The sequence below is a fragment of the Hemiscyllium ocellatum genome, chromosome 12, assembly GCF_020745735.1.
Source record: "Hemiscyllium ocellatum isolate sHemOce1 chromosome 12, sHemOce1.pat.X.cur, whole genome shotgun sequence".
NCBI classification, from domain to species: Eukaryota; Metazoa; Chordata; class Chondrichthyes; order Orectolobiformes; family Hemiscylliidae; genus Hemiscyllium; species Hemiscyllium ocellatum.
Window position 1 is genome coordinate 19,193,791 of NC_083412.1, and position 27,373 is coordinate 19,221,163.

Sequence of the window (27,373 nt, forward strand, 5' to 3'; positions counted from 1 at the left end):
TAAAGATAAAGGGGAAATTGTGGGATATAGGTAAAATAGTGTTACTTCTGCAATTATAATTACTTATACAAAGTAAATGAACTCACACCAGTGTGTACTTGTTTCAGCCAAGAGCTGAGTCAACAAAAATGGGAACTATGTGGAGGAAATACATAATTGTTTGTTTGTATTAGCTAAAATTGTATGCAAGAATGAAACGGGACTGCAAAACAATGGTAGATATTACAGGCGACTAGATAAGATACTGTGAGGAGAGGCAGTTACGCTAGATATGTACAAACAGTAGGTATAAACATCTGTTTCCCACTTTTACAGAAACACAGGAACAAACCCCAATTAAAAGGGTCTTAACGATCTGTATGAGAGGGGCGGCACAGATGGAGGGAGTAGATAATGGTAAGGCAAGGATATGCCTAACAATGACCCACAGCGGGATGAGGTCAAATGGCCTTGTGAGGCCAGAAATAAGCATTTTGTCACAGACAAGACCGGATAAGGCAAGAGATAAACAGGAATAATGGGTGGCGTTCTTAGGGAAGTGGAGGATGTAAACAGGGGAGGAGCAATGAAATTTAAAAAAATATTGAAACCAAATTATATAAATATCGAGTATTCGTTGAATTCGGTGTGAGTCCCTTGCCCTTGTAGACAGACAGTGGACATCACACCCTCTTGCAAGAGTAAAATAAATGACACGACTCATTCAGATCTTGTCTCGGACTGAAATTATTGAAGTGTGTGGGCTAAGTTTCTCACAGCCTGTTTCCATACTGTAAGTAATCTAAATCTAAAATCTAATAGTGCAGCCTGGGTTATGATAACCTGATGAGTAGAGTTCAGTGACCCCCTCAAATATGCACAGAGACCTTGGTAGGACGAGGGGGAGTGTGTTGACAAGGGAGAGAATGGGATTGGGATGAACATTGTCTTGCTGGTGATTCTCATGTTCTGTGAAAGAACTTTTAAAAAGTACAAATACCACTCTGGCAAACAAATTGAAAAATCAAGAATACCTTGCAGAATATAACCCTGCTAGATAGTTCTTTAAAAAAAAACTACCTCATTAATTTTGTCCAGGAAGGAGAATGTCACCTCTAGATATGTCTGCAATCCAGTGGCTAACAAATATCCATAAAGCAATGAGGGATAAAATGTAATTTGTCTGTCCTTCCTGGTTGCAAAAATATTGAGGAAATGAAAAAAAAATGTGAGATAATATACGCAATTATCTGCAGATGGAATGTCCAACAGGAAATATAAAGAAACAAAATTTAACACGAGGCAAAAGAAAGATATTGTGAGGACATGTGCCCACTAGGTCTGGGTCTTGGACGAGGAGTTGGGACACAGCTGGCTGTGCTTTGTGTAGGTTTCGAGAAAGGCGTTTCTGGACGGGCGGCTGCGGCGTGGACCGGCCCGGCCGCCGTGCGGCAAGCAGAGAGGCTGCTGGGTAGATGGCGGTGAGCGCGCGGACATGAGCGAGAGAGGGGAACTGGATCTGACCGGAATCAAACTGAACACCGGCGTCTGGCTGGTCAAGGTCAGCACCACCCCCACCCCCACCCCACCCCCACACACACCCCACCCCCACCCCCACCCCCACACACACCCCACCCCACAGACACCCCCCACCCACAGACACACCCCCCCACCCCCACCCCCACACTGCCGGGAGGGGACAGGGTCAGCACCACCCCCACCCCCACCCCCACCCCCACCCCCACCCCCACCCCACCCCCACCCCCACCCCACCCCCACCCCCACCCCCACACACACCCCACCCCCACCCCACCCCCACCCCACCCCCACCCCAACCCCCACCCCACCCCCACCCCCACCCCCACACACACCCCACCCCCACCCCCACCCCCACCCCCACCCCCACACACACCCCACCCCCACACACACCCCACCCCCACACACACCCCACCCCCACACCGCCGGGAGGGGACAGGGACAGCACCACCCCCACCCCCCAGCCCCCGGGAGGGGAGGGGAGGGGACAGGGTCAGCCAGTAGGGGAGAGGGGTATACCCGGGATTGGAGGGGGGGGGTGAGAATGGGGGATGGGGGGATTGCGAAGGGGGTGTGAGGGGATTGAGACGGGGATGTGGGGACGAGAAGAGGATGGGGGGATTGCGAAGGGGATTTCGGGGGATTGCGAAGGGGGTGTGGGGGAGTGGGGATTGAGAAGGGGATGGAGACGGGGGATGGGGGGGGATTGAGACGGGGGATGGGGGGTATTGAGATGGGGATGTGGGGGGACTGAGAAGGGGGATGTGGGGGGGACTGAGAAGGGGGATGTGGGGGGGACTGAGAAGGGGGATGTGGGGGGACTGAGAAGGGGGATGTGGGGGGACTGAGAAGGGGGATGTGGGGGGGACTGAGAAGGGGGATGTGGGGGGGACTGAGAAGGGGGATGTGGGGGGATTGAGACGGGGATGTGGGGACGAGAAGAGGATGGGGGGATTGCGAAGGGGATTTGGGGGGATTGCGAAGGGGGTGTGGGGGAGTGGGGATTGCGAAGGGGGTGTGGGGGAGTGGGGATTGCGAAGGGGATGGAGACGGGGGATGGGGGGGGATTGAGACGGGGGATGGGGGGTATTGAGATGGGGATGTGGGGGGATTGAGAAGGGGGATGTGGGGGGGACTGAGAAGGGGGATGTGGGGGGGACTGAGAAGGGGGATGTGGGGGGACTGAGAAGGGGGATGTGGGGGGACTGAGAAGGGGGATGTGGGGGGGACTGAGAAGGGGGATGTGGGGGGGACTGAGAAGGGGGATGTGGGGGGATTGAGATGGGGATGTGGGGACGAGAAGAGGATGGGGGGATTGCGAAGGGGATTTGGGGGGATTGCGAAGGGGGTGTGGGGGAGTGGGGATTGCGAAGGGGGTGTGGGGGAGTGGGGATTGCGAAGGGGGTGTGGGGGAGTGGGGATTGCGATGGGGGTGTGGGGGAGTGGGGATTGCGAAGGGGGTGTGGGGGAGTGGGGATTGCGAAGGGGGTGTGGGGGAGTGGGGATTGCGATGGGGGTGTGGGGGAGTGGGGATTGCGAAGGGGGTGTGGGGGAGTGGGGATTGCGAAGGGGGTGTGGGGGAGTGGGGATTGCGATGGGGGTGTGGGGGAGTGGGGATTGAGAAGGGGATGGAGACAGGGATGGGGGGGGATGAGAAGGGGATGGGGGGGATTGAGATGGGGATATGGGGGGATTGAGAATGGGATGTGGGGACGAGAAGAGGATGGGGGGATTGCGAAGGGGATTTCGGGGGATTGCGAAGGGGGTGTGGGGGAGTGGGGACTGAGAAGGGGGATGTGGGGGGACTGAGAAGGGGGATGTGGGGGGATTGAGAAGGGGATGGAGACAGGGGTGTAGGGGATTGAGACGGGGGATGGGGGGGATTGAGACGGGGGATGGGGGGTATTGAGATGGGGATGTGGGGGGGATTGAGAAGGGGGATGTGGGGGGATTGAGAAGGGGGATGTGGGGGGGACTGAGAAGGGGGATGTGGGGGGGACTGAGAAGGGGGATGTGGGGGGGACTGAGAAGGGGGATGTGGGGGGGACTGAGAAGGGGGATGTGGGGGGACTGAGAAGGGGGATGTGGGGGGATTGAGAAGGGGGATGTGGGGGGATTGAGAAGGGGGATGTGGGGGGGACTGAGAAGGGGGATGTGGGGGGGACTGAGAAGGGGGATGTGGGGGGATTGAGACGGGGATGTGGGGACGAGAAGAGGATGGGGGGATTGCGAAGGGGATTTGGGGGGATTGCAAAGGGGGTGTGGGGGAGTGGGGATTGCGATGGGGGTGTGGGGGAGTGGGGATTGAGATGGGGGTGTGGGGGGAGCGGGGATTGCGAAGGGGGAGTGGGGATTGCGAAGGGGAATGTGGGAGAGCAGGAGAAGGGGATGTGGTAGAGTGGGGGGGGATGTGGTAGAGTGGGGGGGGATGTGGGGGAGTGGGGGGGGAAGGGAATGTGGGGGAGCGGGAGAAGGGGATGTGGCGGCTTTGGGGACAAGGAGGGGCTGGGGGTACAGGGGCGGTCGGGGACAAGGAGGGGGTCGGGGATAAGGGGGTGTGGGGAGAACAAGAAGTGGATGGGCGATTAGGATGGGGCCCGGGGACAAGGAAGGGGTGGGGGTAAAAGGAAGGGGCGGTGGGGACCAAAGATGTGGGGGAGCCGGAATTGAGAAGGGGATATCGGGGAATGGGGGACAAGAAGGGGATGTCGGGGAGCGGGGGACAAGGCGGGGTTGGTAGAGGATAAGAAGAGGCAGCGGGGGATAAGGAGGGGGGAGTCGGGCACAAGGAGGACGCAGGGGACAAAGTGGGGATGGGGGATAGGGGGGACGAGAGGGGACATGGAGGGTGTGGGGGGGCGAGAGTCGGGAAGAAGCAGGGTGGGGCTACAAGGAGGGGGTGGGAGGACAAGGAGGGGGCGCGTTGCAGGACAAGGATGGGGGCGAGGGGTACAAGCATGGGGTGGGGGACAAGGAGGGGACAGCTGGGGACAAGGAGGGGTAGTCGGAGACGAGGAATGGGCGGTTTGGAGGACAAGGAGGGGGTGGTGGGGGACAAGGAGGGGGGCGGGGAGATAAGGAGGGGGTGGGGGGACAAGGAGAGGGCAGGGCAGGGACAAGGAGGGTGCGGTGATAATGGGGGCGGGGGGATAAGGAGGGGGCGGCTGGGGACAAGGAGGGGGCAAGGGATTGGGGGTGCAGCTGGGGACAAGGAGAGGGTGGTGGGGGGGATCAGGGGACAAGGAGGTGTCGGGGGGCACAAGGTGGGGCAGCGGAGGACAAGGGGTGGGTGGCGGAAAGGAGGCGGCGGGAAGTCGTGGAGAAGGAGGGGGTGGGGGGGACGAGAGAGTCGGGGATAAGGGGGCGGTGGGGGACAAGGAGGGGCGGGTTGGGTGACAAGGAGGGGCGGGGGGACAAGGATGGGGTGGGGGTCAAGGAGGGAGCAGTTGGGGACAAGGAGGGGGCGGGGGATAAGGAGGGGACGGTGGGGGGCAGTCAGAGGATGAGGGGCAGCGGGGACAAGGAGGAGGAGTCGGAGACCAGGAGTGGGCGGTTTGGAGGACCAGGAAGGGGGGTTGGGGACAAAGAGGGTGGCGGGGGACAAGAAGGGGGCGGGGGATAATGAGTGTGTGGGGCAGGGACAATGAGGGGGCGGGTGGCCAAGGGTGGGGGAAGGGGGACAAGGAGGGGGCGGGGTGGGGGCAGGGGTGGGGACAAGGAGGGGCGGGGATGATGAGGGGGCAGGGGATAAGGGGGGTGTTGGGGGGGTCAGGGGACAAGGGGACAAGGGGGGGGTGGGGATAATGAGGGGGCTGGGCGGGGGATAAGGAGGGGGCAGGGGATAAGGGAGGTGTTGGGGGGGTGGTCAGGGGACAAGGAGGGGGCGGGGAGACAAGGAGGTGTAAGGGGGCACAAGGAGTGATGGTGGACAAGGAAGGGCCGAGATATAAGGAGGGGGTGGCAGGTGGGTTGGTGTGTCAGGGGACAAGGGGGTGGCAGGGGGCCCAAGGCTGGATAAGGAGGGGTTGGGGGATAAGGAGCGGTCACCGGAGGAGTTGGTGGATAAGACTGGAGTGGCGGGGGGTGGGGGGGGGGGTCAGGGAACAAGTCGGGGTTGGGGGACAAGGAGATGTCGGGGGCACAAGGTGGGGCGGCAGGGGACAAGGGGTGGGCGGCTGTCAAGGAGGGGCGGCGGGGGATAAGGAGGGGGGAGTCGGGGACAAGGAGGGGGCAGGGGATGGGGGGAATGGCGGGAGACCAGGATGGGGCGGCAATAAGGGGGGTTGGCAGGGGATAAGGGTGTGTGGCATGGGACAAGGGGGGTCAGGGATAAGGTGGAGGAGGCGGGGGGTTCGGGGGACAAGGAGGGGGTGGGGGATAAGGCGGGGCGACGGGGGTGTTCCGGGGATAAGGAGGGGGCAGGTGGGCAAGGAGAGGGGAGTGGTGGGGTCAGGAGATGAGGAGGGGGCGGCAGGGGGTCAGGGGATAAGGAGGGGGAAGCGGGGTGGGGTTGGGGGATAATGAGGAGATGGCGAAGGGGGATGGGGGAGCTGGACTGCAAGGAGGGGGCAGCTGGGGGGAGTTGGTGGATGAGGGGGTGGGGGAAAAAGGAGGGGGCAGGGGGGAAAAGGAGGGGGCAGGGGGGTAAGGAGGGGGCAGCAGGGGGAGGTTGGGGGACAAGGAGGGGGCGGCTGGGGACAAGGATGGGTGGGGAATAAGGGGGGGTGGCGGGAGGATAAGGAAGGGGCGGCATGGGGGATTGGGATAAGGAGAGGGCAGCGGGGTGGGGTCAGGGATAAGGAGGGAGCGCTGTGGGGGGGGTCGGGGGATGAGGGGCGAGGAGATAAGGAGGGGGTAGCGGGGGAGGTGTCGGGGACAAGGAGAGGAGGTCGGGGGACAAGGAGGAGTGGTCGGGGGACAAGGGGGCGTGGGGATGACCAGGAGGGGCGGCGGTGGAGGGGGGGGGGGGTTTGGATGAGGTGGAAGCGGCAGTGTGGGGGTCAGGGGACAAGGGGGTGGTCGGGGGGATAAGGTGGGGCGGCGGGGGTATTGGGGGCAAGGAGGGGGCGGGGAATGGGGTGGTGACGAGGGACAAGAAGGGACAGCTCAGATAAGAGGGGTGGTGGGGGACAAGGAGGGGGTACGGGGGATGGGGGGATGGCGGGGTACAAGGAGGGAGGGCGGGGATAAGAGGGCAGTGGGGGACAAGAAGGGGGCGGGGATTATAAGGAAGGGGCGGCGTGCGGGGTTGGGATAAGGAGAGGACAGTGGCGGGGGTCGGGGGATATGGAGGGGGGGGCGTCATGGAGGGTCGGGGATAATGAGGGGGTGGCGGGATAAGGAGGGGGCAGCGGGGTCGGGAGATAAGGTGGCGAGTCGGGGGAAAAGGAGGGGGTGGGGGGCAAGGAGGGAGGGTCGTGGGACAAGGAGGGGGCGGGTCATAAGGATGGGACAGCGGGGGGTGTCAGGGGACAAGGAGAGGGTAGCGGGGGTCAAGGAGTGGCGGGGGAGAAGAAGGGGTTGGTCAGGGAACAAGGGGGTGGGCAGGGGGGCGGGGGACAAGGAGGGGACGGGGATAATGGGGGATGGCAGGGGCCGGGGCGGGGGATAACGAGGGCGGACAAGGGGGGTGGGGGACAAGGAGGGGGTGGGGGATAAGGTGGGGCAGGGGATAATGGGGGGCGGTGGGGGACAAGGAGCGGGCGGGGGTCAAGGAGGGGCAGGGACAAGGAGGGGGCAGGGTCGGGGGATAAGGAGGGGGCAGGTTGAGGGGTCGGGCGATAAGGAGGGGAAGAGGGGAAAAGGAGAGGGCGGGCATAATGGGCGTGGCTGGGGAAAATGTGGGGGGGGACAAGGGGGGTGGGGGATAAGAGAGGCAGCAGGGGACAAACCGTGGGAAGTGGATAATGGGGGGTGGTGGGGGACAATGAGCAGGCGGGGGGACAATGGGGGGTGTGGGGGACAAGGACGGGGCAGCGAGGGGGGGGTTTGGGGGATAAGGAGGAGGCGGGGGGATAAGGAGCGGGTGGCGGGGGTGTCAGGGGATAAGGAGGGGGCTGCGTGGGGGGGCTCGGGGGATAAGGAGGAGGCAGGGGGATAAGGGGCGGGGGTTCGGGGGATAAGGAGGCGGCAGGTGGGTAAGGTGTGGGCGGGATGAGGGGGCGGGGTATAAGGAGGTAGCAGCGGGGGCATAAGGAGGGGGTGGCGGGGGGGTCGGGGGATAAGGAGAGGGTGGCGGGTGGGTCAGGGAACAAGGGGGTGGGCTGGGGGTACAAGGAGGTGTCAGGGGGCACAAGGGGGGGCGGCGAGGACAAGGAGGGGGTGGGGATAAGGGGAGTGGTGGGGGACAAGGACCGGCGCGGGGATAAGGGGAGGTGGCAGGGGACAAGGGCAGGGGTAGGGGAGAACGAAGGGGGGGCGGGGACAAGGGGGGCGGTGGGGGACAAGGCACAGGAAGGGGATAATGGGGGGCGGCGGGGGACAAGGAGCAGGCGGGGGGACAAGGAGGGTGCGGGGGACAAGGAGGAGTGAGGGGGATCAGGTGGGAGAGTTGTGGGGGGTCAGGGGATAGGGAGGGGGCAGCAGGGGGTGTTGTGGGATAAGGAGGGAGCAGGGGATAAGGAGGGGACAGCGGTGGAGGTCGGGGATTAGGAGGGGGGTCGGGGATAAGGTGGGAGCGGGGAATAAGGAGGGGGCGGCGGGGGAGGTCGGGGGACAAGGATGGGGCGAGGGGTCGGGGGACAAGGAGAGGACGGGTCGGGGGACAAGGAGGGAGGGGCGGGGGAACAAGGGAGGGCAGCAGCGGACAAGGGGATGTGGGGGGACAAGGAGGGGGTGGGGGGCTAAGGAGGGGGTCGAGGATAAGGAAGGGGCAGGGGGATAAGGAGGGGGCAGCAGGGGGAGTCGGGGGATAAGGAGGGGACAGCGGTGGAGGTCGGGGATTAGGAGGGGGGTCGGGGATAAGGTGGGGGCGGGGAATAAGGAGGGGGCGGCTGGGGACAAGGAGGCGGCAGGTGATAAGGAGGGGGCAGTGGGTGGGGGGGTCAGAGGACAAGGAGGGGAGGTCGGGGGACAAGGTGGGGTCGAGGGACAAGGGGGCGCGGGGGTATAAGGAGTGGGGATGGTTGGGGGGACAAGGAGGGGCGGGAGGTCGGGGGATCAGGAGGTGTTGGGTTGGGGGACAAGGAGGGTCGGGGACAAGGAGAGGGCGGCTGGGGACAAGGAGGGGGCGGGAGATAAGGAGGGGGCGGTGGGGGGAGTCAGGGGACAAGGGGGTGGTCGGGGGACAAGGAGGGGGCGGGGGGTCAGATCAGGAGGTGGCGGGTCAGGGGACAAGGAGAGGGCGGGGAGGACAAGGAGGGAAGGTTGGGGGACAAGGAGAGGGCGGCTGGGGCCAAGGAGGGGGCGGTGGGGGGTCAGGGGACAAGGGGGTGGGTTGGGGGGGACAAGGAGGTGTCAGGGGACACAAGGGGGCACGGTGGGGGACAAGAACGGGGTTGGAGGACAAGGAGGGGACGGGGATGGGGGTGTGGCGGGGGACAAGGTGGGGTGGGGGTTAAGGAGAGGGCGGCTGGGAACAAGGAGTGGGCGGGGGGACGAGGAGGGGTGGCGGTGACAAAGGAGGGGGCAGGGGGGATAAGGAGGGTGTGGCGGGGGTCGGGATAAGGAGGGGGCAACGTGTGGGGTCGGGGGATAAGGATGAGGCGGTGGGGGGGTTGGGGAACAAGGAGGGGGCGGGGGGACAAGGAGGCGGGGCGGGGGATTAGGGTGGTAAGGGGTGTGGTTGGGCAGTTAAGGGAGGGATGGGAGTAAGTGATGTAGGGATAAGGGGGAATGGCGGATATGAAGGCAATGAGGGGATTGCAGATAGGAAAGGGATAAATCAGGGATGGGGGAAATAGGGGAGTATCGGGGAAATAGGGGAAAGAAGAGGGTGGGGATAAGAGGGGTATTGGGGTAAGGTGGGATGGGGCAAAGGGGTAGGGAAGAATGAGGGGCTTTGGGTGATGTGGGGTTATGTGGAATGGGGGATAAGTGGAAGATAAGGGAGGAATGGGGGTAAGTGGTGATCAGGATATGGAGGGTTGGGGAATAGGGGGATATGGAGAGCAGGGTGAATAAGGTAAGGGTGGAGGGTAGGGAGGGATGGACGATAGGGGGATAAGTGGGGATGTGGGGTTAAGGGGCACGGTGGGTAAGAAGGGGATATGGAGTCATGTGGGGACAGGGTATAAGGGGATGGTGCATAAGAGAACAGGAGGTAAGAAAAAAGGAGGAATGGGGAATGAGGGATAAGGGCACCATGTGAGATAAGGGTGGATGGCGATGGAGTGATGTGGGATAAAGGGGGAGATAAGGGGAATATGTTGGAGGGTGGAAAAGAGGGAATACCAGTAAGGGGGGAGGGGATGGGGATAGAGGACAAGTGGAAGATGGAGTGAGGGGTTATAGGGGAATGAGAAGGCAATGGGGGGATGGGAGGAGGATAATAAGTGGTAATAAGAGACATGGAGTTATAGTGGAGGACTAATGAGGAGAAAAAGGGAAGTGGGGTTAATGTGGAGAGGTGAGGAGGAGGATTGGGTAGGTAATAGGGTGCGGTGTAGGGAGGGTATTGGGTTTGGAGAGGGGTAAAAGGCTGAGGGGTAAAGTTGGGTATTGGGATGAAGGGGTGTGGGGAAGGGAGAGGAGGAGTATTGGGAAGAGAACGGTCAATTGGGAGAGGGGGAGTGGTGAGGACTATTGAGGGAGGGAGGATGGATAATGAGGAAGAGTAAAGTGAAGGATGAGATGGGGAATGGGTGGGAGGTGGTGGGGTAATGTGGCATAGGTTGGGAAGGGTAGACAGGGAAGCTTGGATAGGTAAAGGGAATGGGACTGGAGGAGTAAGGCATGGGGAAGGGATATAGGGGGATATAAAGGGGGTAGTGGTAATGGTAGCTGGGGAGGCGGCTAATTAAAGTACGGAGAAGGGAGGTTGTGGCTAATGGGAGTGGGGGGAGGAGTTGAGGTGGTAGCAGCAAGGAGAATGTGTGGAAGGGATCTACAGAATGGGGAGGGCAAAGATGAAGGGAAGTATAGGAGGAAAGGTAATGGGAATATGGAGCGGGTGGAGGAGGAGCATTTACTGTGGGGAGGAGGGGGTGTAATGGTAGTGAAAAAAGAAGGGAGTAATGGTAGTGGCATTCAAAGGAGTGGGGGCTGAGGAAGATGGTAATAGGAGTGTACGAGAGGGAAGAGATTGGGGTGGGAGGTGGTTGGGGAAAGAGTGGGGAGAGAGGGTGGAAATGGTGGATTGACATTTACAGGGAGGAGCCATGGGGGATGAAGTGTTGGAGGCTTATGAGGGATACTGGGGTATGTTGAGAAGATGTGCAGGTATTGGGAAAGGGGCGACTGAGTGAGAGTAATTTTAATAAAGGGAGGAGGATAATGGGAGGTCGGTGTAGACGAGTGTATTGGGAGGGAGAGGTTGTGTGGAGGAGGGAGGAGTTGGGAATGATGTAATGAGACATGAGACTAGGGGTCACTAGGTAATGGGAGGGATAGGTGAGGGTGTTTGGATAGAAATGGGCAAGGGTACGCAAGAATGAAGGATTTGGGAATGGCAGTGGTGGGAGGAAATAGAGTGAAGGAATGGCAGGGGAATGAGTGGGGAGAAATGTATGAGTTGTGAATACAAGATGAGAGGCAGGGCGATTGGAGATGGAAGGGTGTCTAGGTGTCAAATTGGTGGGAATTGTGGAAAATAGAGATCGGTCTGGGGGATATCAGCAGGAAGGAGGTGTCGACGGTGGGCAGCACAGGGTGGATGAGAATTACATCGAGCATGGAAATGGTGTGTTTGGCCAACCGAGTCTGGTGGTGGTGTTTATCCTTCACTCGAATGATAATCCTATAGCTCCATAATTTCCTCTGTTATAACAAAATTATCCCAATTATTCAGGAGGCATTTAACTGATTTGTTAAGGTTGCCCCACAATCATAATGACTGGGGCAGAATGACTTGACAATTCCTACTTCACTCCACCCATCCCTGCAGCCAACACATCTTATGGAAGAGGCTTAGAAAAATTCAGTTCAAAAATAAAAGCCTGGGCGGGGATCTGGAAAATTCCTTTCCGATTGTCTGAGGTGAACAAAGCCAGACCACACTAGCTGGATTTGTGTTAACTGTTAAATTACTTCAATTTTATGGATATTTTCTAATCAACCTGTTCAGAAATGTTATTATACATCTCTGGAGTAGGTAGCACTTGAAGCCAGGCTACTGGCTCAGAGGTAGGAATTAAATCACTCAGCCACAAGAGGACCTCATTTCCATTTTATATAATGCAATCCTACCCCTGTTTGAGAACTAGTCCAGTTCTCTTTTGAAGAGATTAGGTGAGTTCATGCACAGCACAAATAGCACCAACATTTAAGATTTAAACAGCAAATACTGAAGAAATTCTCGATAGATCCAGCAATATCGGTGGACAGAAAAAAGAGTTAATGTTTGAAATCTGACAACTTGTGTAACATCCATCTTGTGTCTGATCTTGTAATGTTTAAACCTTTAATGTCACATCCTTCTCCCATCTGTAAAACTGAGTTTTTTTATGAATAGATACAGAATCCAGCTCTCACTATTGTATGTATCTTTTATGCGTGGTGCAAATGCCATTGACAATAGCTAATGAATCCTACAAATTCCTGAAAAAGTTTCTCAATGGGTCCAGGCACTGGAATTAATAATGAAACTCAAAATATCTGCAGGCAACAATTTCTAAAACTTTGTTATGGGGAGTGACAGATGGAGTTCAGTTTAGATAAATGTGAGGTGCTGTATTTTGGAAAGGCAAATCCGGGTTAACTTATCCACTTAATTGTAAGGTCATGGGGAGTTTGCTGATCAAGGACAGCTTGAACTGTTAGGTTCATAGTTCCTTAAAAGTGGAGTTGCAGGTAGATAGGATAGTGAAGATGGTGTTTGGTATACTTTCCTTTATTGGTCAGAGTATTGAGTACAGGAGTTAGGAGGTCGTGTTGTGGCTGTACAGGACATTGGTTAGGCCACTGTTGGAATGTTATGTGCAATTCTGGTTTCCTTCCTATCAGAAAGATGTTATGAAACTTGAAAGGGTTCAGAAAAGATTTACAAGGATGTTGCCAGGAATGGAGGATTTGAGCTATAGGGAGGGGCTGAATAAGTTAGGGTGGTTTTTCCTGGAGTGTCAGAGGTTGAGGGGTGACCTTACAGAGGTTTACAAAATCATGAGGGACATTGGTACGATAAATAGGCAAGGTCTTTTCCCTGGGGTGGAGGAGTCCAGAACTAGAGGACACGGGTTTAGGGTGAGAGGGGAAAGATTTAAAAGGGACCAGAGGGGCAACTGTTTCATGCAGAGGATGGTGCTTGTATGGAAGAAGTTGCCAGAGGAAGTGGTAGAGGCTGCTACAATTGCAACATTTAAAAGGCATCTGGATGGGTATATGAACAAAGAAGGCTTTAGTGGGATATGAGCTGGGTGCTGGCAAATGGGACTCTATTTAGGATATCTGGTCGACAAGGATGAGTTGGATCAAAGGATCTGTTTCCATGCTGTACATCTGTATGACACTATGACTCTCTCTGTTCCCCTATTAGTGTTGTTCCCTTCCTCTGGTCTGTCCTTTTTTCCCTTTTGAGGTAATTTCCTAATTGACTGTTTAGAGGCATTATGACACATCTTTGGAGCATGTGGGACTTGAACCCGGGCCTCCTGGTTCAGGTTGGGATACTATCACTGCAGCACAACAGCCACTGCCACCTTCTTTTGAAGAATGACCTTGCAGTCCAAGAGCAATTGTTAATTTTATTGGAGCAATTGGAGATACAGACAAGGGGTTCACAGGGCACCTGTGCAATTTCTCCATCATTGGGCGAATGTTATTTGACCTGTAGCTTTCCAATTTAACTTCAAATAACACCTTTATTTGTGTTAATGTTTATCATTTGTCTGCTCTTCATTCCATAACTTAAACCTGAATACCATCGGCAAGAATGCAGACTTAATTAAAATCGTCACTTAACTGTTTCACTGAATCTTTCCTAAACTGTCTTTTGCCGATGTTATTATCATCTTTAACTTCTGACGTAGTTCAAAAAGCCTTTCAGGGTTGGAAACAACTGTGCTAAACTTAAATAAGGATAATTACAAAGGAATCCGGGCAGACCTGGCTGGAGTGGACAGGGCAAGGACATTAGCAGCAAAGATGTTTGATAATTAATGGCGGACATTTAAGAAACTGGCTCATACCAAAGATATATCCCAGTAAGAAAGGAGGACTCTAGGAATGAGACAGGCCAACTATGGCTAACCAGAGAAGTTAAGGGTAGAATTAAACTGAAAGGAAAAAAATGCACTGAGGCAAAGATTAGCATAAGCCAGAGGACCAGAAAGTTTTTAAAAACTAACAAAAGGTGGTCAAAGTAGTGATTTGGAGGAGCTGGTGTTGGTCTAGGGTGTACAAAATTAAAAATCATACAGCACCAGGTTATAGTCCAACAGGTTTATTTGGAAGCACTAGCTTTCGGAGTAAATGCACTTGAAAGTAATATCAGGGCAGATAGCAAGAGGTTTTTTTTTTAAATATGTGAAAAGGAAAAGAGAGTGGAAAGTTAACATAAGACCCTCAGAGAGCAAGGCTAGGGAAATAATGGGGAATCAGGGAATGACAAAGAAGTTGAATTCAGTATTCATATTACTGTGAATTCACAGCAGAAGGTACAAATAATTGCAAACATCTAAAGGGGCAAAAGCAGGAGAGAAAATAAACACAGTAACTATCACTAGCGAGAAAGTACAGGAAAATTAATGGGACTAAAACTAATTGGACCTGATGGGATGCGTCCCAGGATATTAAAAGGACTAGCTACAGAGCTAATGGGTGCTCTGGTAGAAATCTTCCAAGAATCCTTAGATTCTGGAAACATCCAGAGGATTGGGAAACTGCCAATGTAGCCCCTTCATTTAAAAAGGCAAAACTTCTTAAAAGATGAGCAAACTATAGGCTGGTTAACAACATCTGTTACTGGGAAAAGGTTATTTATCTATTATGAAGGGTGTAGTGGTAGAGCATTTAGAAATCCATAATATCATTAAGCAGAGTCAGCACTGGCCTCATAAAAGGAAATTAAGCCTGACAAATTTTGGAGGATTTGAGCTATAGGGAGAGGCTGAACAGGCTGGAGCTGTTTTCCCTGGAGCGTCAGAGGCTGAGGGGTGACCTTCTAGAGGTTTACAAAATTATGAGAGGCATGGATAGGGTAACTAGGCAAAGTCTTTTCCCTGGGGTCAGGGAATCCAGAACTAGAGGGCATAGGTTTAGGATGAGAGGGGAAAGAAATGAAAGAGACCTAAGGGGCAACGTTTTCATGCAGAGGGTGGTACATGTATGGAGCTGCCAAAGGAAGTGGTGGAGGCTGGTACAATTGCAACATTTAAAAGGCATTTAGGTGGATATCTGGATAGGAAGGATTTGGAGGGATATGGGCCGGGTGCTGGCAGGTGGGACTGGATTGGGTTGGGATATCTGGACGGGTCGGACCGAAGGGTCTGTTTCCATGCTGTACATCTCTGTGACTGTGTAATAAGCAGGATAGATAAAGAGGGAACATTGAATGTAATACACTTGAATTTTCAGAAGGCATTTGATAAGGTACTTAATAAGATCCTGACTCATGATTTTGGATGTACCATATTGGCAAGAATAGAAGATTGGCTAAGGAAGACATTGTCAAGATGGCAACCTGTAACTAGTGGTATGCCAAAGGGATCCATACTGGAGCCACAGTTATTTGCAGTACATATTCATGATTTGGATGAAGAAAGTGAAGGTACTAAAGCCAAGTTTGTGGATGATACAAAAATAGCTGGGAAGGCAAGTGATGAGGATGGCACAGAGTCTAAAAAAGAGATTTAAATAGGATAGGACTGAACAGAACTTGGCAAATGGAATTGGGGAACAGCAAGGTTATGGGATTAGCAAGGATAGAGGAGTTGAATATAATTTAACTGGAGAAAGCACAGCAGGGATTAGAAACTCAGCAGATAATAAGGAAGGCAAGTGAAATGTCGGTCTTTATTCCAAAAGGAATGGAGTGTAAATGTGGAGAGATCTTGTTTAAAAATATATAATAAACTAGTTGGACCATGCTTAGAATATTGTGAGAAGTCTTGGTTTCCTTTATCCAGGGAAAGATTTACTGGAGTCAGTCCAGAGAAGGGTCACTCGGTTCATCTAAGTCTTGGGGGCACTGTCTTATGAGGAGTGACTCAGCAGGTTGGACCTGTACTCGTTGGAATATAGAAGATTGAGAGGTGACCTTACTGAAGCATACAAGATTCTTAGAGAACAGGGTTGATGCAGAAAGTTTACTTGCCCTTGTTGGAGTATCTAGGATGAGAGATATCATCTCAAAGTAACGGGACACCCACAAAAGACAGAGATGTGGAGGATTTATTTTCTCAGATGATTGTGAACCTGTGGAATTCTTTACCACTTAGGGCTGTCGAGGCTGGTTCATTAAATATATTCGCAGCTGAGTTAGATAGATTTTCAGTAAGTGAGGGAATAGAGTGTTACAGGACTGAGGCAGGAAAGTGCAGTTGAGGACTATCAGGTCAGCCATTATACAGCGGTACAGACTCAATAGGATGAATGGCCTACTTCTGTTCGTATGTCTTGTGATCTAATCTTCCAAAGAGATCGGTTTCCGTGCTGTACATCTCGATGACTCTTCACTTTTTAAGTTGATGTTTTTGCCTCCTAACTTGTGTGAGATATTTGTCTTTGTTCTGAGTTCCCTAAGTTTGCAATCCTGCTCCAGTCTCATTTGCATTAGTGTACTTCTTGTCGGTCGTATTTGGTGTGCCTTGTCCCGTTAACCATTGTAACATATATACCTTTAGTTTCTCTTAGATATTTTCTAATCAATCTGTTTAGAGGTGTAATGATTTACCTCTGGGACAGGTGGGACCTGAACTGAGGCCTCCTGGTTGAGAGGTAGGGCCATTACCGCCTTGTCGCAGGAGCTTGCCTTCGTTTTGGTTTGGACCTGTTTTGAAGATGTCACATCTGTCCTTGGTGCTTGTTTGACATAATTATGGGGTTTTCCAGTCCACTTTTCTCCTAAATTTTCACCAGTTTGCAGACTTCACCCTCAGAATCAGGAACCCGAATAATCTGCACCCTCTGCCATGCCAGTGAGGTGAAATCGAGCGATTGTATAATCACAACTGGCCAGGTGTTTCCCCACACGGAAATCTGAAACTGCAATTCGGCAGCTGCTTTAAAACAGCCACAGCTGGAAATGTGTTCCAGTAGTTGTTTCGCAAACCTCTTGTGTAAGAAAGCAGAAATTTCAGATCCCTATCTGACCGCACTAGATGTTTTGCCATCAGATTGTTTAATGCTACTAGGGAGATGGAAATCCACATAATACAGTTTGGATCCAGATTAAATGCTACTGTATGTAGACAAGGTTAATTGGTAAGATAGTGTTGTGCTGAAAAATGTGTTGCTGGAAAAGCGCAGCAGGTCATGCAACTCCAAGGAGCAGGAGAATCGACGTTTCGGGCATAAGCCCTTCTTCAGGAATGAGGAGGGTGTGCCAAGCAGGCTAAGATAAAAGGTAGTGAAGAGGTACTTGGGGGGAGGGGCATTGGGAATGTGATAAGTGGAAGGTGAGGGTGATAGGCTGGAGAGAGGGTGAGAGCGGAGAGGTACTGGTTGTCCTGGTTGGGTCCAAATTTTCCTAGATAGTGTTGTGGTTATGTTGTTGGGCTAGATCCCTGGATTAATGATATCGCTTTAAATTCTACAGTTGAGTGTGAATTCAGTTAATTAAATAAATCTGGTATTAAAAGGCAAGTCTTAATAATGAGGATCGTAAAACTACTGGATTGTTGTTGAGAACCCATCTGGTTTGCTAATGTCCTTGAGGAAAGAAAAGCAGCCACCCTAACTTCATCTGGCCTGTCAGTGACTCTGGACTCACACTGATGACTCCAATACATCTTCCCTTAGGTAAAGGAAACCAAAACGTTCAGTTGGTTCTTCTCTGCTTTCTGTAACGGCCTAGCAATAACTTAGTTGTATCAAACGACTTGTAATGATCCATTAAGGTGGTAACTAGGAGTGGATGAACCATGTCAGTGTTCCTTCTAATCTGTGTGGCTGTGAGAGCAGGGTTCCATGCTTGGTGATTGGGGTCAGCATACCGTCACAGCATTGACTTCCAATTCCGTAAATCACTGAAATGCCTGGGCCTTGGAGGCCTGCACAGCCAATGAGAAAATTGGTGGGAATGGAGGTGACACCCATAAAGTGTGAACAAATGGAACAAAATGCCTCAGTTCAGCTTCTTCACTTGAAGGATGGCAGTTCTGACAGTGAACCACTTGCTCTGATCCATGTACCTCCACTGAGTTCTTCATGGTCATTAATGTCACCTCACTCTAATTTTGGAGAGAGGATTGCATCAAATAAGTCCGATGTCCAACTTACTCAGCTCCTTCTGTAGAAAACGTTTTTTTTTTTGCATGCTATGTTTAAAAAATTGTTGAGGCATATCTAGCTTTTGCCAGAGACCCAATGGATTTGTGCAGAATGTGGGGCTACCTACAGCAACTTCATTCTCTCAAGTGGCCCTTTGCCCTGTCAAAATAAGCTAGGGTTTCCTTTTTGTCTTGTAGCAGGGTTTGCTGAAATCATGACATTGTGTTTTGTGACGTGGAACAATATTAGTTGTCCTTTCTGCTGTGATATTGTTTGATTGTTTTAACTGCCTAACTCTAAAGCATTGAAGTTCAAAACACATTTAGGTATCTGCAGGTTCTGAGTCACTGAAGGCGAACATGTAGGTGTAGCAAGCTCTTCAGAAGGCTGGTGGCATTTTTGCCTGTATTACAAGAGGTTTTCAGTACAGGAGCAAAGAAGTCTTGCTTCACTTACAAGGAACACTGATGAGCCTGCACTTGGAGTATTGTGCCTAAGGAATGATGTTTGGTGGTGATTGATTCCTGGGATGGTGGTGTAGAACCTGGGGATACAATCTTAGAATAAAAAAACAAGCTGTTTAGGATTGAGATGAGGTGGAAGGTCTTCACTCAGACAATGGTGAATATTTGGAATCCTCTACCTCAGCAAGCTTAGTCATGAACTAAGTTTGAAACAGAGATTGCTAAATCTCTTGTTACTAAAGAATGGCCAGAAATATAGGAGAGCACAAGAATATGACATCAGGGTAAATGATGAGCCATGATTTATAATGGCAGCGTAGGCTCAAAGGGCTGAATGGCCTACACCAGCTCCTCTGTGTTACCTATCCGTTAGCCAGTTACTGATGACTTTCCATCTCTGCAGGGTCTGGGTGCTTACCTTTTTTTAAACAGTTAGACAAGCTCAATTTTTTTTTTATCTTGGACCTTTTTAGTAATCCTGTTGCTTTTGGTGTTTCATCCTATCCTATTATTTGCCTGTGTGTGTCCATCTGGACCTGCTGTCAATTTACCTTTCATTCCTCTGTTATGCCCTTCAAACTGTTTAACAATATTTATTAAAGTACCAGCAGATCTATTATGTAGTTGCTCACAGGTGAGTCAGGAGACTGTAGGTTTAACTCCAGTTACAATATATGTCCATTAAATTAAATGGTCTGTGGATGCCTAACTTTGGAGGATTAAAGTGAGTGACAAGCAGAGAGGGTAGATTACAATTGGATGTCTTACATCTAGTTATGAACTCTGTTTTTAAAAAAATACCATTTAAAGGAATTGCAACGTTAAGTTAGTTTCTGAAATAATGACACAAAATTTAATGTTTTTAAACTTTTGCGATAACTGAGTTTAAAAAAAACTTGATCAAACACTTCCTTTTGTAGTCAGCTTTTAAACTATAGTGAGGAGCATTCCCTTTTATACGAATCACATATTTGAATCATTAGTTCTTACAGAAATAGTGCTCATTTATTCCCAGTTTCCATTGTGCTACCTTGATTCATCAAAGTAGAAAGTCAAGGCACTTTCATTTCTGAGCTTCTTTTAAAATTCATCACAAGCAGTAAAGCCTGTCAAATGATTCTTCTCACTGGTCATTACTGGACAAGTGTTTCAGAATTCCTAGCTACAGGATATGTCTCCAATAAGTTGTGAGCAGCCATTTCTCTGTCTGATCATTGTCTTCTGTCAGCCAGTGCTGTTCACTGATTTGTAGAGGAGCCTATAACCTGATCTCAGAAATGGCTTTCTCTTTCTGCATGGTAACTTGAAACATATTAACCATTGTATTCAGGTAGAAGTACTAATTATCTATCCTTGATCCCAAAACCTTTCATTGCTGAAGTAAGTTGACCATTGTAGAGTGGAGTGGATTAGCTTGGCTGGTTGGTTTGTTATTCAGTGATGCCACCAGTGTATGGTTCAATTCCTGCATTGGCTGAGCTTACCATGCAGAACTCTCCTTCTCAACCTCTCTCCTTGCCCAACGTGAGGTGACCCACAGGTTAAACCACCACTACTCATTTCTGTCTAATGGGAGAGCAGACCTACGGTCATCTGGGACTATAGTGACTTTACCTTTAAGCTGACCTTTTATAACTGTCTGTAAACTGCTACCTTCAACACCTTTCAGGACACTTAGAATCCACTCACTGCTAACCCAATGTCTCCAAGCAGAATTATCTTGCACTGCACCATTTGATGCAGTTTTTTGATACATAGTGTCATTCTCCTCAAATTACTATGCATAGCGCTATGGATGACCCATAACAGCTTTCATTTATAATGGAAACCTCTCAAGGTATCCCTTCGAGACGTCAGGTGAATAGATTGGAAGTTTGAGGAGGAGATGTTAAGAGGAGTGAGGGGCAATGACTCACAACGGGCATTTTACAGTGTAGGCACCATAGAGTCATACAGTATGGAAACAGACCCTTCAGTCCAACCCAGTCCATGCTGACCATAATCCCAAACTAAGCTGGTCCCACCTGCCTGTGCTTGGCCCATATCTCTCCAAACATTTCTTATTCATGTATCTTATCCAAATGTCTTTCAAACATTGTAACTGTACCAGCACCCACCATTCCCTCTGGAAGGTCATTCCACATATGAACTACTCTCTGTGTAAAAAGTGTTGAGCTCGTGCTTTTTAAATCCTTCTCTCATCTTAAAAATATGCCCCTTAGTCTTGAAGTCCCCTTTTCCAGGGAAAAAGCACCTGCCATTCACCTCATCTGTACCCCTCATGATTTTATAAACTCTATAGGGTCACCCCTCAACCTACAATAGTCTGGTGAGAAAACCCCAGCCTCTCCCTGTAACTCTGTCTGTCCATTCCCAGCAATGTGCTGGTAAGTCTTTTCTGAATATTCTCCAGCTTGATAATATCCTTCCTGGAGCATGGCAACCAGAACTGGACACAGTCTTCCAGAAGAGGCCTCACCAATGTCGCATACAACTTCAACATGATGTGTTAACTCCCATACTTAGAAATTCCTGAAAGTACTGCCTGAAAAAGAGAGAAGTGAGCGCACAGCAAACCAGAGAAGTGAAGGATATGACATGGGTAATAGGCTTGGAGGGGTCTAGACCCTGGGAAACCAAAGGAAGATTTAAAAAATGAGACTTTGAAATCTAAAGCATTATTGTCAGTAGCCAGTGTAGATGAGCAAAGCTAGGTATGCTAAAGAGTGAACTTGGTGTGATATTAATGCTGTCCTGGATGATAACCTAGTTGAAGTTTCTGGAGGAAACCCTGGGGAAAGAGTTTCAGATAACTCTAAGTCTCTTCCATTTGAGTGCTTGGCTCACTGGGAAGATTTAAATTTACCTTTTTATCTTGTCCATTGCTGTATTGGTACCAGTTTTACTGTTTAAGAAAGGTGGTAACTGTGTTGAGATTATAAGAGTCATGGTTAGTAAGTTTGAGGATGGCACCAAAATTGGTGATGTAGTGGACAGTGAAGAATGTTTTCTAAAATTACAAAGAGATCTTGGATCAACTGAGTCAGTGGGCTGAGGAGTGGCAGGTGGAGTTTCATTTGAATAAATGCGAGGTATTGCATTTTGAATGCCAGCGTAAAAGGTACAGGCAGTAAGTTTGCACATGGCACCAAAATTGGAGTTGTTGTTGTCAGCGAAGAGGGTTACCTGAGATTACAACAGGATATTGACCAGATGGGCCAATGGGCTGAGAAGTGGCAGGTGGAGTTAAATTCAGATAAATGCGAGGTGTTGCATTTTGGGAAAGAAAATCTTAGCAGGACTTATACACGTAATGGTAAGGTCCTAGGGAGTGTTACTGAACAAAGAGACTTTTGGAGTGCAGGTTCATAGCTCCTTGAAAGTGGAGTCGCAGGTAGATAGGATAGTGAAGAAGGTGTTTGGTATGCTTTCCTTTATTGGTCAGAGTATTGAGTACAGGAGTTGGGAGGTCATGTTGTGGTGATACAGGACATTGGTTAGGCCATTTTTGGAATATTGCGTGCAATTCTGGTCGTCTTATCAAAAAGATGCTGTGAATCTTGAAAGGGTTCAGAAAAGATCAAGGATGTTGCCAGAGTTGGAGGATTTGAGCTTCAGGGAGAAGCTGAACAGGCTGGGGCTGTTTTCCCTGGAGCTTCAGAGGTTGAGGGGTGACCTTCTAGAGGTTTACAAAATTATGAGGGGATTGGATAGGGTAAATAGGCAAAGTCTTTTCCCTGGGGTTGGGAGTCAAAGAGGCCTACAAGGGCGACAGAGGGTGGTACATGTATGGAATGAGCTGCCAGAGGATGTGGTGGAGGCTGGTACAATTGCAACATTTAAGAGGCATTTGGATGGGTAAATGAATAGGAAGGGTTTGGAGGGATATGGCCAGGTGCTGACAGGTGGGACTAGATTGGGTTGGGATATCTGGTTGGCATGGACGGGTTGGACCAAAGGGTCTGTTTCCATGCTGTATATCTCTATGACTCTATAGTAAAACAAGAGCAGGACTTACACAATTAAAAGTCTGGCCTTGAGTAGTGTTGTAGAACAGAGAGACCTAGGGATTCAAGTTAAAATTTGTGTTGCAGGTAGACAGGCTGGTTAAGGGAGGCATTTAGCAAGCTTGCCTTTATTGTTCAGACCTTTTCAGTATAGGAGTTGGGATGTCATGTTGTGGTTGTATGGGTCATGGATGTGACCTCTTCTGGAGTACAGTTCTGTGTGTGCAGTTCTGGTCACCCTGCTATAGAAAGGCTATTAAATTGGAGAGGTTTCAGAAACAATTTACTAGGATATTGCTGGGAATGGAGGGTTTCAGTTATAAGTATAGATTAGATTAGATTCCCCCCAGTGTGGAAACAGGCCCTTCGGCCCAACAAGTCCACACCAACCCTCTGAAGAGCAACCCACCCAAACCCATTCTCCTACATTCACCCCTGACTAATGCACCTAACTCTACGGGCAATATAGCATGGCCAATTCACCTAACCTGCACATCTTTGGAAACCCATGCAGACACAAAGAGAATGTGCAAACTCCACGCAGACAGTTGCCCAAGGTGGGAATTGAACTTGGGTCCCTGGTGCTGTGAGGCTTAGCACTGAGCCACCATGCCGCCCATAGGCTGCCACTTTTTTTTTCCCTGGAGTGTCGAAGGTTGAGGGGTGACCGTCTAGAGATTTATAAAATAATGAGGGGTATAGATAAGGCGATTAGCACGGGTGAATAGCCCTAGATGTTCAAAACTAAGTGGCATATTTTAAGGTGAGAGGAGAAAGACTTAAAAAGGATGTAGGCAACTTTATTTTACAGAGAGTGATTTTTGGAGGATGCAAATCAGAAAGGAGGACATTGGCAGCTTATTGAGTCTGTAGGGAAAAAATGAGAAAGAAGTGGCAGATTTTTTTTAATTTCTAAAATATACTTTATTCATAAAATAATTTGATGGTCTGTACAGTTGGTAATGCCATACATATGTAAACACTTGCATACAGAGATCAGAATTTAGCATTTGTACATACAGGTCTGTACATTTATCAATCATATGCCCATATATTTAGCTGAGGCGTCAGCAGAGCCCAAATGACTGCATGGGCCCCCCTGTTCTTCTTAGGCAGGCAGATGTTACACGGTGGTCTTTCCCCACCGCACCTTAGCAGCTGCCCCAAGCCTCAGCGCGTTTCTCAACACGTAGTCCTGGACCTTGGAATGTACCAGTCTGCAACACTCAGTCGGGGTCAACTCCTTCAGCTGGAAAATCAACAGGTTTCGGACCGCCCAGAGAGCGTCCTTCATTGAGTTGATGATCCTCCAGGCACAGTTGATGTTCGTCTCGGTGTGCGTCCCGGGGAATAGACTGTAGAGCACGGAGTCTCGCGTCACGGCGCTGCTTTGGACAAACCTCGACAAAAACCACTGTATTCCTCTCCAGACTTCCTCTGCATAGGCACATTCCAAAGGAAGTGTGTGACAGTCTCGTCCCCCCCCGCAGCCGCTTCGAGGGCAGCGTGCGGTGCGGCTGAGAGTCCGGGCGTGCATAAAGGATTTCACAGGCAGAGCCCTTCTCACCACCAGCCAAGCCATGTATTGGTGCTTGTTGGAAAGTTCTGGTGTTGAGGCATTCTGCCAAATGACTTTGACAGTCTGCTCAGGGAACTGCTCGACAGGATCCGCCCTCTCCTTTTCCTGAAGGATCTCAAGGACTTGTGGTCAAAAGTGTTTTTCTTCATAAACTTCTCCACAAAGGACAGGTGATACTCCTCAGAGCGTTCCAACTCCTCAGGGCGTTCTGCGGCAGCGAGGCCAGGCCCATCCTTCGCAACAACGGGGACAGGTAGAACCTCAGTACGTAGTGACACTTGGTGTTTGCGTACTGGGGATCCACACACTGCTTGATGCAGCCAAAGGTGGCCATCAGGGTAAGGGTAGCATTGGGTGTATTTTTTTCCCCCGTTGCCCAGATCTTTATACATCGAGTCTCTCCCAGGTTCTGGGAATAGGCCAGACCTGTACCACATATAACATCAATGACAGTGCCTCACACCTGATGAACAGGTTTTTTTCCCGCAATGGAGAGCGACCGTAGCTTCCATCTGCCCAGTTTCTGTCTCACTTTACTGATACGCTCCTCCCAAGACTTGACGCACGCCTCAGCCCTCCTGAACCAAATACCCAGCTCCTTCAGGTGGTTGGTCCTGACAGTAAAGGGGATCGAGGATTGGTCGGCCCAGTTCCCGAAGAGCATGGCCTCGCTCTTGCCTCGGTTTACCTTGGCCCCCGAGGCCCATTCGAACTGGTCACATACGCACATCAGTCTGTGCACGCTCAGCAGATCTGAGCAGAAAATGGCGACGTCATCCATATACTGGGAGGCCTTAACGTGCAGGCCCCCGCTGCCAGGAATAGTCACCCCTCTTAGGCTCACATCCTTCCTGATGGACTCGGCAAATGGCTCTATTCAGCACACACACACAGGAGAGAGAGGGCAGCCCTGCCTGACTCCAAGTCTGATTGAGAAGCTATCTGATTCCCACCCATTGATTGAGACTGCACTGACAAATGTTGGTGTAGAGCAGTCTAATCCAATTGCCGATTCCCTCCCCAAAGCCCATTTTAGAAAGAAGTGGCAGATGGATTGCAGAAGAGAAAAAGACAGGTAATTTGATTAGAGGTTTGCTCAGTTCTGACCAGGATGCCATGGTTGCAAACAATCAGTTCAGCGTAGGCAGGGGGAGGAGGTCTGTCTTGATGGTGAGGGTACAGGTAGGCACAGTATAATTATTGTTGCTGTGCACGCTCTCACCAGTCACACTTGATATCCTCCTTTCACATTTCTGAGTCACACTTCACCTTAGAATTTTTGTATTCATATCAGATATACACTCTTCCAATCAACCCAGTATAGAGCAGGAATAAAAATCAGTCTGTTCAGAAGACCTGTAAACCCAACACAGTAATCACAAAATGAAATCGGGAAAGTAAACTAATCAAATTGCTCAAAGTACTTTTCGAGTACTTTCCAGATGATTGAAATTTAATTTCCATGTTTTTCTACCCAACTAAATTTCACATTGATTCAATTGTTTAATTTTAATCACAGAAGGGGGCAGATGGATGATTGGAAAATCTGTGGTTCTGTCCGATTTTAAGAACTCAAATTCCCAAAATAATTTTGATGATGGGGAAGTTGTATTATGTTTTGACCTCTGTAATGTTTTGCTTCAATGAAATAATTTGAAAAACCAAGTGATGAATTTTAAGTTTCTTGTGTTGAAAGATGCACTTGGCCCGTATCCCTCTAAACCCTTCCTATTCATGTACCCATCAGATCCCTTTTAAATGTTGCAATTGTACCAGCCTCCACCACTTCCTCTGGCAGCTCATTCCATACACGCACCACCCTCTGTGTGAAAAAGTTGCCCCTTAGGTTTCTCTTATATCTTTCCCCTCTCACCCTAAATCTATGCCCTCTAGTTCTGCACTCCCTCACCCCAACTCCAGTTTCTTGAGTTTGTATGAAAGATGCAACTTATTTTTTTTCTTTGTCTAATTCAGGGGGACAAGCAAATGGGAGTAGAGGGCATTGTCATTCTTGTTTACATAACATGTTTTTATGCAACTGCGGTTGCTAGAGGAAAAACTTATTATTTTCTAGGACCCAAATGAAAGAGCACTTAGACTTGTCACATTTTTTAGTGGAAACTTTGGTCATTCCTTTCACAAATGTCCAATCACCTTTCACTGCCACACCCCTGTATCTTAGTGGAAAGAATGTAAAACATGATTTATTTTTAATGTGAAAAAGATGCATGTACATTATTATTCACACATGCTGCTATGTGTCTAAGAAAGATACAGCATAGGAGCAGAAATAGTCCATTCAACCCTCTGCTATTTAATATGATCATGGCTGATCATCCAACTCCATATTCTGTTCCCACTTTCTCCCTGTACCCCTTGATCCTTTTTAGCCCTGAGAACCATACCTAACTCCTTCTTGAAAACATTCAATATTTTGGCCTTAGTCCCTTTTTGTGGCAGAGAATTCTTTTGGTAGTTAGGATAAATAGTGGACAGACGTTATAATCCAGATAAATCCATAATATGCAGTGTATGGATGTCAGATGTCGATTTCTTTGACATCTTAAAATGAATCTCTGCACAAAGAATCACTGGGGATATATTACATGTTCTTCGAGTTATTTAAAACAAAAATGTTTTAGAAATTCCTCCTCTTTGCAATCTGAAATAGCTCCATATGCAATGTGTGATCAGTTTTTGAAATTTGACTCCCTCCGTATGGGCGCTCACGTTCCCTTTTGTGCTCTACAGCTTTCCCACCCTTTCTACTGTTCACTTTTTCACCTCCCTGGGGTGTGCAACTGATTCTAATTCCCCACTTTGAGTTCTCCTTCCTCAGAGGACAATTAGCAAAAATGATAATGCTGGCTAATACATAAGCATGCTGTGTTTTATTTTTGCTTTTAACACTTATAGTTAATGTCTGTTTGTATTACACATGTTTGTAGGTTCCTAAATACCTTTCTCAGCAATGGGCTAAAGCAACAGGAAGAGGTGAAGTCGGAAAAATAAGGATAGCCAAGTAAGTGATCTTTATTGTGTTGCAGTGTAGCTGTCCAAGACTGATAGATGTGTTTTTAAATGATGAAGTGGTAAGCATGAAACTAATCTGCTTCCTCTCTCTATTTAACAGGAATCAAGGAAAAACTGAGGTAAGAGAATGCAAGGAAGGAAATGCTATTAAAAGGACTTTTGGGCATCTATCTCCTGTGTGTCACCCCCAGATTTGTGTACTGTTTAAAAACAGCACAGATTCTATCTCAAACACTTGATGGAGTGGCATA

General features: G+C 50.2%; 1 protein-coding gene across 1 annotated transcript in view; it reads left to right on the top strand.

The window, feature by feature from the left end:
- Positions 1–1,336: 1,336 nt before the first annotated feature.
- gtf2f2a (general transcription factor IIF, polypeptide 2a) overlaps positions 1,337–27,373 on the top strand; it is a 115,850-nt gene continuing 89,813 nt past the window's right edge. The window contains exons 1-3 of the mRNA XM_060833354.1: positions 1,337–1,540; positions 27,038–27,111; positions 27,223–27,241. Coding sequence (XP_060689337.1) covers positions 1,475–1,540; positions 27,038–27,111; positions 27,223–27,241 — 159 coding nt within the window. The 5' untranslated portion in view covers positions 1,337–1,474. The remainder of the gene's footprint in view (positions 1,541–27,037; positions 27,112–27,222; positions 27,242–27,373) is intronic.